Source organism: Bombina bombina, chromosome 3 (genome assembly GCF_027579735.1).
Source record: "Bombina bombina isolate aBomBom1 chromosome 3, aBomBom1.pri, whole genome shotgun sequence".
Lineage (NCBI taxonomy): Eukaryota > Metazoa > Chordata > Amphibia > Anura > Bombinatoridae > Bombina > Bombina bombina.
In genome coordinates, this window is record NC_069501.1 from 1,005,376,861 (window position 1) to 1,005,394,047 (window position 17,187).

The 17,187-nt window shown below is 39.6% G+C and overlaps 1 protein-coding gene across 1 annotated transcript in view; it reads left to right on the forward strand.

Annotated features, from left to right (window-relative positions):
- LRP1 (LDL receptor related protein 1) overlaps positions 1-17,187 on the forward strand; it is a 595,167-nt gene that overhangs the window by 450,075 nt on the left and 127,905 nt on the right. The window contains 6 exon segments of the mRNA XM_053708175.1: positions 1,703-1,843; positions 1,972-2,159; positions 7,181-7,373; positions 8,972-9,057; positions 11,019-11,138; positions 11,494-11,681. Coding sequence (XP_053564150.1) covers positions 1,703-1,843; positions 1,972-2,159; positions 7,181-7,373; positions 8,972-9,057; positions 11,019-11,138; positions 11,494-11,681 — 916 coding nt within the window.

Below are 17,187 nucleotides of genomic sequence, written 5' to 3' on the forward strand. Positions count from 1 at the left end.
TTCTCTTTCTTTTATACTATACCTTGTCTGTTCTCTCTCTTCTCTTTCTTTTATACTATACCATGTCTGTTCTCTCTCTTCTCTTTCTTTTATACTATACCATGTCTGTTCTCTCTCTCTACTCTTTCTTTTATACTATACCACGTCTGTTCTCTCTCTACTCTTTCTTTTATACTATACCATGTCTGTTCTCTCTCTTCTCTTTCTTTTATACTATACCAGGTCTGTTCTCTCTCTCTACTCTTTCTTTTATAATATACCATGTCTGTTCTCTCTCTTCTCTTTCTTTTATTCTATACCATGTCTGTTCTCTCTCTTCTCTTTCTTTTATACTATACCTTGTCTGTTCTCTCTCTTCTCTTTCTTTTATACTATACCATGTCTGTTCTCTCTCTTCTCTTTCTTTTATACTATACCATGTCTGTTCTCTCTCTCTACTCTTTCTTTTATACTATACCACGTCTGTTCTCTCTCTCTACTCTTTCTTTTATACTATACCATGTCTGTTCTCTCTCTTCTCTTTCTTTTATACTATACCACGTCTGTTCTCTCTCTACTCTTTATTTTATACTGTACCATGTCTGTTCTCTCTCTCTACTCTTTATTTTATACTATACCACGTCTGTTCTCTCTCTCGCTTCTCTTTCTTTTATACTATACCATGTCTGTTCTCTCTCTCTTCTCTTTCTTTTATACTATACCATGTCTGTTCTCTCTCTCTTCTCTTTCTTTTATACTATACCATGTCTGTTCTCTCTCTCTTCTCTTTCTTTTATACTATACCATGTCTGTTCTCTCTCTCTTTTCATTATTTTATACTATACCATGTCTGTTCTTTCTCTCTTCTCTTTCTTATGTACCCTCCAGTCTGTGTGCTCTCTCTTTGTTATGCCTTCTCATGCGTGTGCTCTCTCCTTTTTTGTTTGTGTCGTCCTCTCTCAGTTTAATTCTACTTTACTTTGTGTCATGTTTTTCCACTTTATATCCAATTATCACACCTGGTATAAAATAGAGACCTTCATGTTTTCCCTCATGCTATATTTTACATTACTAAACTTTCCTAGCGACTTAATAATTCAAGTCTGCTCAGGGTCATATTTTGGCCTAGGCAAACAAGGCACTTGCCTAGGGCGGCAGATTTGGAGGGGCAGCACTTTTTGAGACTCAATACACACACACATGCACACACTGCACTACACAAGCACACTGCACTACACACACCACAAACACTCTTCATATACACACACGTGCACACTTGAACACAAACATTTACTTTGGAAATGCCATGAAAAAAAGGTACATTACACCTTGACCAAAAAAAGGCCTAAAACCTGAGGTGGGGGGGCAGAAATGTGAGTGCCTAGTGCTGCACAAAACATAAATAATAATAATAATAATGAGTCTGCTGTATGTTAACTCCTTTCCACACTAAAACTATTCTAACTCTCATCAGGTAAAGGAACAGGAAGGTTTTTTTCTGCTTATCTCCATTGCCATACCATCTCTTGTATGTATTTATTTTTCCTGTTAGTACCTACATGATTATGACTGACACAGCTTTATAATCCCACTTTGTGTTAGTCTGACTACTTTCTCCCTCAGTATTGCAGCATTATACATTGAAATCACTAAGTATTAAGCATTTGTTGATATGCAGTTTTATGTTTGCGTCGCATTGCTCTAACTCTTGCTTTATTGACAGGATACCCAACTTGTGGCCCCAATGAGTTCCAGTGTGCCAACGGCCGCTGTCTGCTGAACAGACAGTGGGAGTGTGATGGGGAGTTTGACTGCCACGACAAATCAGATGAAGCTCCAAAAAACCCACGTTGTACCAGTACAGGTAAGGCGATAGGAAACAATGTTGTTGTTTTTTTTCTGTTGTCTAAATTGATGCTAGTTTCTCTTATACAATACTCTTTAAATGAAACAATTCAGCACTAATGCTTAACTGTTCTGTGACTGTTACAGAGGGCAGATGCAATGACACATTCTACCAATGCAAGAACATGAAATGTATCTCAGAGAGCCTGATGTGTGATAACAACAATGACTGCGGGGATGGGTCAGATGAGCTGAATTGCTTCATTAATGAATGTCTAAACAAGAGACAGAGCGGCTGCAGTCAGGAGTGTGAGGACTTAAAGATTGGATACAAGGTAAACAAGACAAGAATTTCACCTATAGAATAACGGGAAGTAGAGGGACTCGAGGCTATGCATGTTACATGGAGCCACAGAGTGACACATATCTATGCATGTTACATGGAGCCACAGAGTGACACATATCTATGCATGTTACATGGAGCCACAGAGTGACACATATCTATGCATGTTACATGGAGCCACAGAGTGACACATATCTATGCATGTTACATGGAGCCACAGAGTGACACATATCTATGCATGTTACATGGAGCCACAGAGTGACACATAGCTGTGCATGTTACAAAATACCACAGAGTGACACATAGCTGTGCATGTTACAAAATACCACAGAGTGACACATAGCTGTGCATGTTATACAATACCACAGAGTGATACATAGCTGTGCATGTTATACAATACCACAGAGTGATACATAGCTGTGCATGTTATACAATACCACAGAGTGATACATAGCTGTGCATGTTATACAATACCACAGAGTGACACATAGCTGTGCATGTTACACTATACCACAGTGACAAATAGCTGTGCATGTTATACAATACCACAGAGTGACACATAGCTGTGCATGTTATACAATACCACAGAGTGACACATAGCTGTGCATGTTACACTATACCACAGTGACACATAGCTGCTCATGTTATACAATACCACAGAGTGATACATAGCTGTGCATGTTATACAATACCACAGAGTGACACATAGCTGTGCATGTTATACAATACCACAGAGTGATACATAGCTGTGCATGCTACACTATACCACAGTGACACATAGCTGCTCATGTTATACAATACCACAGAGTGATACATAGCTGTGCATGTTATACAATACCACAGAGTGACACATAGCTGTGCATGGTACACAATACCACAGTGACACATAGCTGCTCATGTTATACAATACCACAGAGTGACACATAGCTGTGCATGTTATACAATACCACAGAGTGACACATAGCTGTGCATGTTATACAATACCACAGAGTGACACATAGCTGTGCATGTTACACAATACCACAGAGTGACACATAGCTGTGCATGTTACAAAATACCACAGAGTGACACATAGCTGTGCATGTTATACAATACCACAGAGTGATACATAGCTGTGCATGTTATACAATACCACAGAGTGATACATAGCTGTGCATGTTACACAATACCACAGAGTGAAACATAGCTGTGCATGTTATACAATACCACAGTGACACATAGCTGTGCATGTTACACAATACCACAGAGTGACACATAGCTGTGCATGTTATACAATACCACAGAGTGACACATAGCTGTGCATGTTACACAATACCACAGAGTGACACATAGCTGTGCATGTTATACAATACCACAGAGTGACACATAGCTGTGCATGTTACACTATACCACAGATTGAAACATAGCTGTGCATGTTATACAATACCACAGAGTGACACATAGCTGTGCATGTTACACAATACCACAGAGTGACACATAGCTGTGCATGTTACACAATACCACAGAGTGATACATAGGTGTGCATGTTATACAATACCACAGAGTGACACATAGCTGTGCATGTTATACAATACCACAGAGTGACACATAGCTGTGCATGTTATACAATACCACAGAGTGACACATAGCTGTGCATGTTACAATATACCACAGAGTGAAACATAGCTGTGCATGTTATACAATACCACAGAGTGACACATAGCTGTGCATGTTACACAATACCACAGAGTGACAACTAGCTGTGCATGTTACACAATACCACAGAGTGAAACATAACTGTGCATGTTATACAATACCACAGTGACATATAGCTGTGCATGTTACACTATACCACAGAGTGAAACATAGCTGTGCATGTTATACAATACCACAGAGTGACACATAGCTGTGCATGTTACACAATACCACAGAGTGACAACTAGCTGTGCATGTTACACAATACCACAGAGTGAAACATAACTGTGCATGTTATACAATACCACAGTGACACATAGCTGTGCATGTTACACTATACCACAGTGACACATAGCTGTGCATGTTATACAATACCACAGAGTGACACATAGCTGTGCATGTTACACTATACCACAGAGTGAAACATAGCTGTGCATGTTATACAATACCACAGAGTGACACATAGCTGTGCATGTTACACAATACCACAGAGTGACAACTAGCTGTGCATGTTACACAATACCACAGAGTGAAACATAACTGTGCATGTTATACAATACCACAGTGACACATAGCTGTGCATGTTACACTATACCACAGTGACACATAGCTGTGCATGTTATACAATACCACAGAGTGACACATAGCTGTGCATGTTATACAATACCACAGAGTGACACATAGCTGTGCATGTTATACAATACCACAGAGTGACACATAGCTGTGCATGTTACACTATACCACAGTGACACATAGCTGTGCATGTTATACAATACCACAGAGTGACACATAGCTGTGCATGTTATACAATACCACAGAGTGACACATAGCTGTGCATGTTATACAATACCACAGTGACACATAGCTGTGCATGTTACACTATACCACAGTGACACATAGCTGTGCATGTTATACAATACCACAGAGTGACACATAGCTGTGCATGTTATACAATACCACAGAGTGACACATAGCTGTGCATGTTACACTATACCACAGTGACACATAGCTGCTCATGTTATACAATACCACAGAGTGACACATAGCTGTGCATGTTACACAATACCACAGTGACACATAGCTGTGCATGTTACACAATACCACAGTGACACATAGCTGTGCATGTTATACAATACCACAGAGTGACACATAGCTGTGCATGTTATACAATACCACAGAGTGACACATAGCTGTGCATGTTATACAATACCACAGTGACACATAGCTGTGCATGTTATACAATACCACAGTGACACATAGCTGTGCATGTTATACAATACCACAGTGACACATAGCTGTGCATGTTACACAATACCACAGAGTGACAAATAGCCGTGCATGTTACACAATGCATCAGTTGAGACACAACCTGCTTTTTGAATGTATCTTGTTATTTAGTGATTGCATGTCCATCTGCAAGCTAATTGGATGTTATAAAGTCTTGTAGTTCATTGGTAGATGTTGTTGCAAGGAACACTTATTTATTTTTAAAACTAAAATGTATTGTATTTCTTTTGTCCTTGAATCATTTATGGTTGTAACAATCAATGGTCATGTGATAGGTCGGTAGTATAAAAAGGAACTTTCTATATTTGTCCCAAGGCTGTTTGTGATCATAAGAGTTGCAAAAACACAGAGGATTTCATGCCCCTGTTCTTCATATCAATATAATAATGTGTGTGTTGCAAAGTTTTACTCATTCCATTCCATCAAAATTACCTGGTAAAACTATTGTAGCATCTTGAGTAAAAGCTTCCTATTCAAAGTAATTAGAACCCAATACAAGTGCTGTCTTTTGAATTGGCAGAACAGGTAACAGGGAACTCTAGCTAAATAACTCTAGCTAAATATATGGAAAAAAAAAAACTATATGAAACAGTGAAAGGGATTTTTGAAATAATTTTTAAAATACCGGTGTCAACTTGTCCCAATACAAGGTATAAGAGATGTTTTACATAGTATTAATGCAGCTAAAGCTTGTCTTAAATGGGTTGTTGTAAAAGTTTCAAATGGATTTACATTTCATTTAATTTTAAAGTGAAATTATGAACTATGAGTGTCACTTTGTGTGGGACTTCTCTTGGTTTGCTATGAGGTCCTATGTTTGTTAAAGGGACAGTATACCCTACATTTTTCTCCACTTTAATTTGTTCCCAATCATCCATTTTACCTGCTGGAGTGTATTAAATTGTTTAAAATGGCTCTTTTACTTTATTTTGGTATTTGAAATAGCTTATTTTGCCTGTGGTATTCTTACCTATACTAAAAGTTTCTATATTTAAGTATAGGCTTAAGAAATGCTATGTAAACATAGCCAGCAGAAGAAATTATACACTCAGTAGGAGGTAGAAAAGATTAGCAAAAAAAAATATGTTAATTTTAAATTGTTTTGATTGGTTGTGGTTTCAAAGAACAAACCCAGATATTTCAAATACAAAAATAAATTTAAAGGAACATTTTCTTATACACTCTATACTTTGTACCTGGTATAACAAGTCATTGGAAACACATTAAGGTAAAAACAATTTTACAGTAGACTGTCCCTTCAAAGTCAACCTGTGTAAGATATGTACAGCTATCTGTCAAATTTAAATTGTTTATTTGTGTTAAAAAATGAAAAAATAATATTTAATATGCGGTCTTTATAGATCAGTACATAAGCTCTACATTTATGTTAACTGATATGGATGAGATACCACTATGTATTCCACACATAGGGGCCCATTTATCAAGCTCTGTAAGGAGCTTGAGGGCCCATGATTCTGGCGAGTCTTCAGACTCGCCAGAAACAGCAGTTATGAAGCAGCGGTCACAAAGACCGCTGCTCCATAACCCTGTCCGCCTGCTCTGAGCAGGCAGACAGGAATCGCCAGAATTCAACCTGATTGAGTACGATCGGGTTGATTGACACCTCCCTGCTGGCGGCCCATTGGCCGCGAGTCTGCAGGGGGCGGCGTTGCACCAGCAGCTTTTGTGAGCTGCCTGGTGCAATGCTGAATACAGAGTGCGTATTGCTCTCCGCATTTAGCGAGGTCTTGCGGACCTGATCCGCACTGTCGGATCAGGTCTGCAAGACCTTTGTTAAATTGGCCTCTATGAGGCCCATTTATCAAGCTCCGAATGAAGAAGCGGTCTCCGCATTCAGCGAGGTCTGTCGGACCTGATCCGCACTGTCGGATCAGGTCCGACAGACATTTGATAATTCGGCCTCATAGACAAACTTGGATGTCATAGGTAAAAGTGTTTAGATCACAGAAAGCAGAGATAAATGATCATTTGAAGTGGCACCTGTCTTGCTCTGACCGATTTCTTTCAAACTGTTTTCTGTAACCTCTGCAGTGCAGATGCCGTCCTGGCTACCGGTTGAAGGATGATGGGAAGACATGTGTTGACATTGATGAGTGCATTACGACTTACCCCTGCAGCCAGAAGTGCATGAATACCCTTGGAAGCTACCGCTGCTTCTGTGTGGAGGGCTTTGAGTCTCGACCCAATGACACCAACAGTTGCAAAGTTGTCAGTTCTGCTGGAGGTAAGTAACTGCCACTGCTTGCATGTAAGGTTTATAGACCCATATGATATTGTAGTTTATAGTTTGTATAGCAATCTATATACATTATGTGAAACACACGTATGTGTAAATACATAAACACAGTCCTTACAGCCCAGGACATGTTACATACAGATTTACTGTCATAAGAGGTGTATAAAGTCCTCCAGTCCCTTTTGTATCCTAAATAACACTTTGTCTATGAACTTAAATACTTATGTTCACGTGTTTTCCAAATTTATAAAGTGCACAAAGCCAACAGGACTTTTGAACATTTCTGTGAAGCCTGTGACCATAACTCTTGCCCCAGGAACCCTTAAACACTCCACAACCCCAGAATGGCACAAAATCCTTTATCATCCTGATTACCTAGTTACTGTCTTATTGTTTCCTCTGCATCACTTCATACAAAAAACAAAAACAAACAAAAAGTGTAATGTTATTCTGAAATCCCTGTTCAAATAAAAACATCTTATGGCATCTTGGGTGATATTTTATAACACATATTTCATATGTCTATGCCATTCCAATCCTTAATAACAGCTGTTTCAATAAGCAGAATGTGCACTGTTTTGCTGTGCAGTGGCACACTTATTGAAAAGTTTGTATAGAGAAATTTATGTTATCACTGTGCAGAATATAATAGAATTGAGGTTCCGGTTTCCAAGAACTAGGATTTTCTGATTTAAATTACAGAAAAAGCAGACAATAAATATAATAAAAAAAACTTTTTTTTTTCACTATTCATAACTATACCTTTTATGAGAGGATGACATTTTGATTTTAATGTTCCTTTAACACCAATTTATGACTTGTGCTAATAATAATGTCATATAATTATTAATACATTTATAATTTGCATGGTTAAATCTCTAAACACTTCGTTGCAATCTGATATTTATATTTAAATCATGTTACATAGTTCAAGAATATGATTAAAGGTCTAAATTTTTTTTTTTTTTACTTTTTATTACTATTTAAATGTGAACTAAGCATGCACAAAATCTTTAATACTGTTCAAACAGCCAAGAAATGTCACTTAATAAAACTAAAAATTGAGTGATAGGCTTAGGATTAGCAGAGCTTGGTCAGTAGGGCAGTGGTCGGAGTGCCAGACAGAATAGGTACCTATTAGTAAGACAGAAGGATGGTCCCAATTAGGCAGGGGTCAGAAACCAGAGGAGGAAAAGAAGGTACCAAATCCTGAGCCAGAAGGGTAGTCGAGACAGTCCAGGGGTTAGGGCACCAGCCTCCCTCAGCCTCCTGAGACCTGGATAGCCCACCACAAATGTTGGGAATTATTGTTATGTGGCATATTAAATAGAAAGATATATTTTCCTCACTTAAGAGACGAGAATTTTTAGTATTTAGAATGAGTCTATATCTGGACCCAAAGCTAATGCCCCAGTATGAAGCCAAAACTGGTTTTAGTTGAATGTTTTTTTAAAAGCAAGGCTCTCAACTTTAAAGACTCAAATTATTAAAGGTCTACTATATTCTGACATTTGTGATTATATTTTTTTGTAAGAAAATTTTCTGTGGACCTAAAATTTCTGTTGCATTTGACTTCTTTCTTCTAGTGGAAGAACCATTCCTAATTTTTGCTAATCGGTACTATTTAAGGAAGTTGAGTCTTGGGGGCAACAATTACACTTTGCTGAAGCAGGTGAGACCTTCTATCATTTAATATTGTCTTTTCACAATTTTGCAAGAGTTTTGCTCAATGCAAGTCGTAACCGAGGAAAACTTTTTATTTTATTTTAGTATTAGTATTTCAAAGCTCTATATTTGCTTATTTTCGCAACATCACAAAGTTGTCATTCCATCCATCAATGTTTAAATGAACATTCCAGATCATGTTTAAGTAACATTGCATTTAAGTTAGGTTTCCGATAGTATTGATGAGCATGTTTTGTAGTCATAGTGAATGTATCTTCTATGCTATATCAAGCCATGAAGTTATGTATGAATATATATGTTTTTTTTTAACATTAAAAATAAAAAAAGGATTTTAATTAAATAAGAGAAAGATTATGTATCGCTTTCTTTAAGCCTCCATTCAAGGCCATTTTTATCCCAGAACTCAGGTTCCTGTCATCCTCATGTCTATGCAATTTTTTTTCTCTGTAGTGAGAACTGTAATTGCATAATGTCTGCAGTATTTACATTTAAACATTGTTCTGCAGCCTTCCAACAAATTAACATGTTATTTAAACAGGTTATTACCTTGTTTACTGCAGTTGTTTTTCAATAGTCAAACTCCACCCACCTTTTCTTTATTTGGGGCTTGCCACTGTCATTTTGTTAACAAAATATCCATTGTTTAAAATTAAAAGATAATACATTTTCTGTGTTAACTCTAGCGTGTACCTGTTTTCATTAAAGGGACACTCAGGCTTTATTAAATTTTCATGATTCAGATAGAGCATGTAATTTTAAACAACTTTGCAATTTACTTCCATTAAAAAAAATGTGCAGTGTCTTTTATATTTACACTTTTTTTGAGTCACCAGCTCCTACTGAGCATGTGCAAGAACTCAGACTATACGTATATGCATTTGTGATTGGCTGATTGCTATCACATGGTACAGGGGGAGTGGAAATATACATAACTTTGAAATGTGTTAGAAAAGAATCTACTACTCATTTGAAATTCAGAGTAAATGCTATTGTATGGTCTTGTTATCTTGCATTTGTTGATTATGCAAATCTGCTGTGTTTACTGGTCCTTTAAATACTATTTCAGGTGCAGATCTGTGAAGCAGGGTTAGGTTTGTAAAGCCTGTCATGTGCTTGTTCAGTTTTTTTGCGGCTGGAATATACACAATTTTCAGACTTAAAGTGAAGGAAAAGGGGCAAAATAAATAATGCAAGTTTTACTATGCATAATTAAAGGGACAGTAAACCCAAATTTTTTCTTTCATGATTCAGATAGAGCATGAAATTTTAAGCAACTTTCTAATTTACTCCTATTATCAATTTTTCTTTGTTCTCTTGCTTTCTTTATTTGAAAAAAAGGCATCTAAGCTAAGGAGACAGACAATGTTTGGTTCAGTACTCTGGACAGCACTTGTTTATTGGTGCTGTCCAATTAGCAAGGACAACCCAGGTTGTGAACCAAAAATGGGCCAGCTTACAAACTTACATTCTTGCTTTTCAAATAAAGATAATAAAGAGAATGAAGAAAAAATGATAATAGGAATAAATTAGAAAGTTGCTTAAAATCGCATGCTCTATCTGAATGATGAAAGAAACAATTTGGGTACAGTATCCCTTTAAGCTTTTTTTTTTTATTACAGTTGGTTTACTGTTCCTTTAAGGAATTATACAGATTTACTGTCCCTTTAAGAGATTTTACATATTTTAAAGAACTAAGAGCCAACAACAAGAAATTACCTTAAGAATTGGATTAACATATATTTTTTTTCACTCTCAGTAGATTTGTTCTAAAATTTGTTAATAAAGATTTAAAAAACAAACAAACAAAAAAAACAGTTGTCTAAATAATAAACACATTATGCAATCTGCAAGATATAGATCCACTGTTCCTATAATCTATAAACATTTGTCAGTATAATGAAGCCTTTATGTCTGTGTGTGTGTAATATCTGGTATTGACTTCTGCAGGGGCTGAACAATGCTGTGGCATTAGACTTTGATTATCGGGAAGAAATGATTTACTGGACAGATGTCACCACTCAGGGCAGTATGATCAGGCGCATGCACATCAATGGCAGCAACGTACAGGTAATTTGACAACACGATGTGGCAGAGTGCTTGAGATTCCCTAGTGGTAGTTGCATGTCTAAAATGTAGCGCTATAATGTGCCTGGATAATAAGACTGAAAATAATCTACACTCAATAAAGACAAATGCTATTTTTTTACATATTATGTTTATTCCAAGCAACTTCATGCATTGCTGTTTTGTGTGTGTCTATATATATTAAACAAAACAAAGGAAATGGCTGACATTTTACTTGTATTTATGTTATATTCATAAGGCTTTATTGAAAAAGGTGAAATTGCAAAGTGATCCGCTAAAAATCAGTATTTTGTGTGCTGCTGCAGTTGAAGGATGTGAATCTCATGTCTTTCCACAGGTGTTACATCGCACAGGACTTAGTAATCCTGATGGTCTGGCTGTAGACTGGGTTGGTGGGAACCTGTATTGGTGCGACAAAGGCAGGGATACTATTGAAGTGTCCAAACTGAACGGAGCCTATCGCACTGTGTTGGTTAACTCTGGTCTGAGGGAGCCACGTGCCCTGGTAGTGGATGTTCAGCATGGGTAAGTAACCACATGAGAAATCCGTCTTTGTTCTCTTGTCAAAGATATCAGAGCAGTGGTGCACTTATGCTCTGTGCTTTGCATCTCCTCTGGCTCACTTCACTATTTTAAGTTTGCTGTGAATGTGCACCTTTTCTCTGAATTAACATTCCATGCACCTAGTATTTTAGAATAATCATCACTGAGTTTTTCTTTCATCAGATGGTGAGAGTCCACGAGTCATCACATGTGGGAATATTCCCCTCCTCACCATTAGGAGGAGGCAAAAGACACCCCAACGCACCAGAGCTTTATATCCTTCCCACGTTTATGATCCTCAGTCAATGTATTTCTTTTTAAAGACACGATGAGTCCACGGATTTCATCCTTACTTGTGGGATTTCACCTCCTGGTCAGCAGGAGGAGGCAAAGAGCACCACAGCAGAGCTGCTATATATAGCTCCTCCCCTCCCTCCCACCCCAGTCATTCTCTTTGCCTACGTTAGTGATAGGAAGAGGTAAAGTGAGGTTAGTATAGATTATTTAATCAAGAGTTTATTATTTTTAAAGTAGTGCCAGAGTGTGCTGCTTTGTCCTATGGTGTAGCCGTAGTCCATATCAGTCTCTTCAATAGAGCTCTTGGTGGCTTTAGAGCAATAGGAACTTGTGGGACATAATTCTCACTGTGCCTCCTATATATTTCTGCTGCCCTAATCCAGATAGCCTAAGCAACTTTTAACTCAGGCTTATCTTATTCCACAGGGCTATGGGAGGGAGAGGACCTCTTAAACCTGCTGGACTGTTCTGCTGTCGGGCAACATTTAAGGTAAGTGCTTACTTTATTCACTCTGGGGAGTACTCTCAGAAGAAAGTGGGCACTTCAATTTATTTACAGAGGCATAAGACTTAGTCAAAGGGGTCACTTGGCTTCTTATGTTGGGACATTAATCCCTCTTGTATGAAGGGTGTCTGTTTGTGGACAGCTTTGAGTACAGGCACTGGGCTGGGAGAAGGCATGGAATCTCTTGCCGATTTTTCAATCTTTGTAAGCCTATAAAGTAAGAGCAGACTGAAAAGAGGGTTCTGGCTATTTTTTATTGGGAATGGTGGCTGCGGTTACTAGTTTTAATCTTATCCGAAGTCGGGTACTGGGTTACGCCCACGATGAGCGGGGCTATGGTTTGCACGCTGCTTTAATCTCATAGCGCAGTCTTCATCCGACAGAGGTGAACGTCTATACACGTGGCTCTACTACCGCATGTCTCTCTGAACTAACAGACAAGCGGTTGTAGAATTTTTTTGTGCCCTTGAATTCCGGATCGTCGTCTGCATAGGCTACAAGTGTTCCGGTCTGGGAGTGATCTTTGGCAGGTAGGCACCTCAGCAGAGGTTCTATCAGATGGCGAAGTTTCAGACTCAGAAGGTTCAATACCGTTGACTGATTCAGAGGTTGTTTCTTTCAGGTTCAAACTAGAACACCTCTGTTTGTTGCTCATGGAGGTTTTAGTTACTTTATGATTCTACAGTAGTGGTCGTTCCTGCGAAGTCGAGCAAGTTGGATAGATATTTTGAAGTTCCCTCTTACTCAGACGTTTTTCCAGTACTGAAGCGGACTTCGGAGATTATTTTCAAGGAATGGGAGAGACCAGGTATTCCCTGTTCTCCATCTCCTATTTTCAAGAAAATGTTTCCTATAGCGGACGCTGTCAGGGAAACTTGGCAGACGGTGCCTAAGGTGGAAGGAGCTATTTCCACTCTAGCCAATCAAACTACTATTCCCATTGAGGATAGTTGTGCTTTTAAAGATCCCATGGACAAGAAATTGGAGGGTCTACTTAAAAAGATTTATGTTCACCAGGGTCTGCTATTGCAGCCGGCTGCATGCATTGCTATGGTCACTAGTGCAGCAGCTTATTGGTTTGATGCTTTGTCTGAGTCTCTCAGAACTGAAACCACTTTAGAGGAGATCCAAGATAGGATTAAAGCTCTGAAGTTGGCTAATGCCTTTATTACAGATGCTTCTCTGCAAATTACTAAATTAGCAGCTAAAAGTTCAGGGTTTTCTATTCTTGCCCGCAGAGCTTTATGGTTAAAACCTTGGTATGCGGATGTGTCATCCAAGTCTAAGCTTCTGGCTATTCCTTACAAAGAAAAGGCCTTGTTTGGACCTGGCTTGAAGGAAATTATTTCTGACATCACGGGAGGTAAGGGTCATCTCCTTCCTCAGGATGAGAGAAATAAACAAAAAGAACGACAAAGTAATTTTCGTTCCTTTCGTAATTTCAGGGGAAATTATTTCTCTTCCTCCTCTAAACAAGAAGGGAACTATTCGCAATCTAAGCCTACTTGGAGACCCAACCAGCCTTGGAACAAGGGTAAACAGTCCAAGAAGCCTGCTGCTGACTCCAAAACAGCATGAAGGGCATGCCCCCGATCCGGGACCAGATCTGGTGGGGGGCAGACTTTCTTTCTTCGTTCAGGCTTGGGTGCAAGACGTTCAGGATCCCTGGGCTATAGAGATAGTGTCCCAGGGATACAAACTGGAGTTCAAGAATTTTCCTCCCAGAGGAAGATTTCTTCTTTCAAGATTATCTGCAAACCAGATAAAAAAGAGGCATTCTTACATTGTGTAAGAGACCTCTCCTCCCTGGGAGTAATTGTTCCAGCACAGGGGCAGGGGTTTTATACAAATCTGTTTGTAGTTCCCAAAAAAGAGGGAACCTTCAGACCTATATTAGATCTCAAGAGTCTAAACAATTTTCTCAGAGTTCCATCATTTAAGATGGAAACTATTCGGTTCATTCTTCCATTGATCCAGGAGGGTCAATTTATGATGACAGTGGATTTGAAGGATGCATACCTTCATGTTCCTATCCACAGAGATCATCACAAGTTCCTAAGGTTTGCTTTTCTGGACCAGCACTTTCAGTTTGTGACTCTTCCTTTCGGGCTGGCCACGGCACCCAGAATTTTCATAAAGGTTCTGGGGTCTTTGCTGGCGGTTCTAAGACCACGGGGCATTGCGGTGGCGCCTTATCTGGACGATATTCTGATTCAGGTGCCATCTTGTCAACAAGCAGGGTCCCATACCGACATTGTACTGTCCTTCCTGAGGACTCACGGGTGCAAAGTAAATCTGGAAAAGAGTTCTTTAATCCCGAAAGCAAGAGTGACTTTCTTGGGAACTGCAATCGATTCTATTTTCTGACAGAGGTCAGGAAATCAAAGATTCTAGATACCTGTCGAACCCTTCAGTCCAATCCTCGGCCGTCGGTGGCCCAGTGCATGGAGTTAATCGGACTGATGGTGGCATTAATGAACATCAGCCCGTTTGCTTGGTTTCACCTCAGACCTCTGCAGTTAAACATGCTCAGGCTGTGGAATGGAGATTATGCAGACTTGTCTCCTCGGATAACCCTGGTGCAGGAGACAAGGGATTCACTTCAATGGTGGTTGTCTCTGAATCATCTATCCCATGGAACATGCTTTCGCAGACCATCCTGGGTGATTATGACAACAGATGCCAGCCTTCTGGGGTGGGGGGCTGTCTGGGGTCCTCTAAAAGCTCAGGGAGTGTGGACTCCGGCAGAGTCTGTTTTTCCTATAAACATCCTGGAACTGAGGGCGATCTTCAATGCTCTTCTGGCCTGGCCTCAGTTGGCTTTGGCTCAGTTCATCAGGCTCAGTTCATCAGATTCTAGACGGACAACATAACGACAGTGGCCTACATCAATCATCAAGGAGGAACAAGGAGTTCCTTAGCGATGACCGAGGTAGCCAAGATAATCCGGTGGGCGGAGGCCCATTCTTGTAATCTGTCAGCGATCCATATCCCAGGGGTGAACAACTGGGAGGCGGACTTTCTGAGCAGGCAGACTTTTCACCCGGGAGAGGGAGAACTCCACCCGGAAGTGTTCTCCAACCTGATTCTCAAATGGGGTCGGCCAGAGTTGGATCTCATGGCATCTCGTCAGAATGTCATTCTTCCGAGATACGGGTCGAGGTCAAGGGATCCCCAGGCAGAACTGATAGATGCTCTGGTGGTTCCTTGGTCCTTCAATCTTGCATACCTATTTCCTCCATTTGCGCTTCTTCCTTGAGTCATTGCTCGAATCAAACAGGAGAGGGCATCAGTGATCCTCATTGCTCCGGCGTGGCCTCGCAGGATTTGGTATGCAGATCTGGTGGACATGTCATCCCTGCCACCTTGGAGACTTCCGTTGAGGAAGGACCTTCTTGTTCAGGGGCCCTTTCTTCACTCAAATTTAGTTTCTCTGAGCTGTGTGAGGTGAAAGTGAAGTGCAAGATCTCTTCGTTGTTTAAAAGGGGATCCTTTAACTGATCTGATCCTCCTCACAGTAACCTGTCATTCAGAGAGACTATCAAGGAGTTTTCAGCCAGGCAGTGAAAAGTCTTTTTTTCAGTGAAGAAATGTTGCAGGCCTCTTAGGTGAAATGTGGACTTGTCTACCGATCCCCTGGTCTACAGTGAGCTGCTCCTTGTGGATCCACAACTTTCTTCAGGTGAAATGTGGACTTTTCCTCTAATCCCCTGGATTAAGATGCTACTGCAGGATGGGCTCGTGTACTGGAAGTGCATTGCTGCAGCTAAGGTAAGCCCAGTGGATAGAGGTGCTGAGAGGTACCTGCATCTTAATAACCCACCGGCTGTTAGTATGAACATGTTCACATGATTTACATAGTCTGGGGACATATATTTATATACCATACACCTTATATTAATAGTTTATAGCATGTTTGGGCACTTTAAACTTTGTTTTTTTAGGTTAGTATTACTTTAAATGTAGTACGGTCAGCTTAGCATGCTTAAAAGTTGCTTCTTATCTGTTCACATTATGTTTTTCTTCTTCTGTGCTAAAATTCTGCTTTTTCCCTTCCGGTTTTTAGCTTTAGTTCTCACCGGTAGCGCAGGCACATTAAGGGTTAACTGTTTTAGTGAGCTTTTAAGCGCACTTTTTCTGTGTTGTAATAGTTTCCTGTTCTGTGTTGCTGTAACATTCTCAGCGTGTAGTAAGGTTCTCAGGACCTTTGGAGGTGGTAAGCCATGCTGATCATCAGAGCTTGGCTTTAATTTGTAGTTATCCCTTTTATGTACTGTGTTATTTGCTATGTAAGCCTTTTTACTGTTGTTAGTTTTTCCAGCGCTAATTTGAACAGTACCTTAGGTTTATATTTAATGTTAAACTTTTAATGGTTAATCAGTTTACATTGTGCCTTTTCCCTTTTCCTCCGTTTGCGCTTCTTCCTTGAGTCATTGCTTGAATCAAACAGGAGAGGGCATCAGTGATCCTCATTGCTCCGGCGTTGCCTCGCAGGATTTGGTATGCAGATCTTTTCCCCAGGATAGGAATTCTAAGGGTAACCTTAGATCTGCTGGGTATTCATACCTTTCAACAATCTAAGGTTCAGGATGATTCCCCCTCTTCCCAGAGTTCTAACTATTACAAATCCTCCTGAAAGTCGAACTCTACTTTGTCCAAAAACAAACAGTCCAAGAAGCTTAGCTC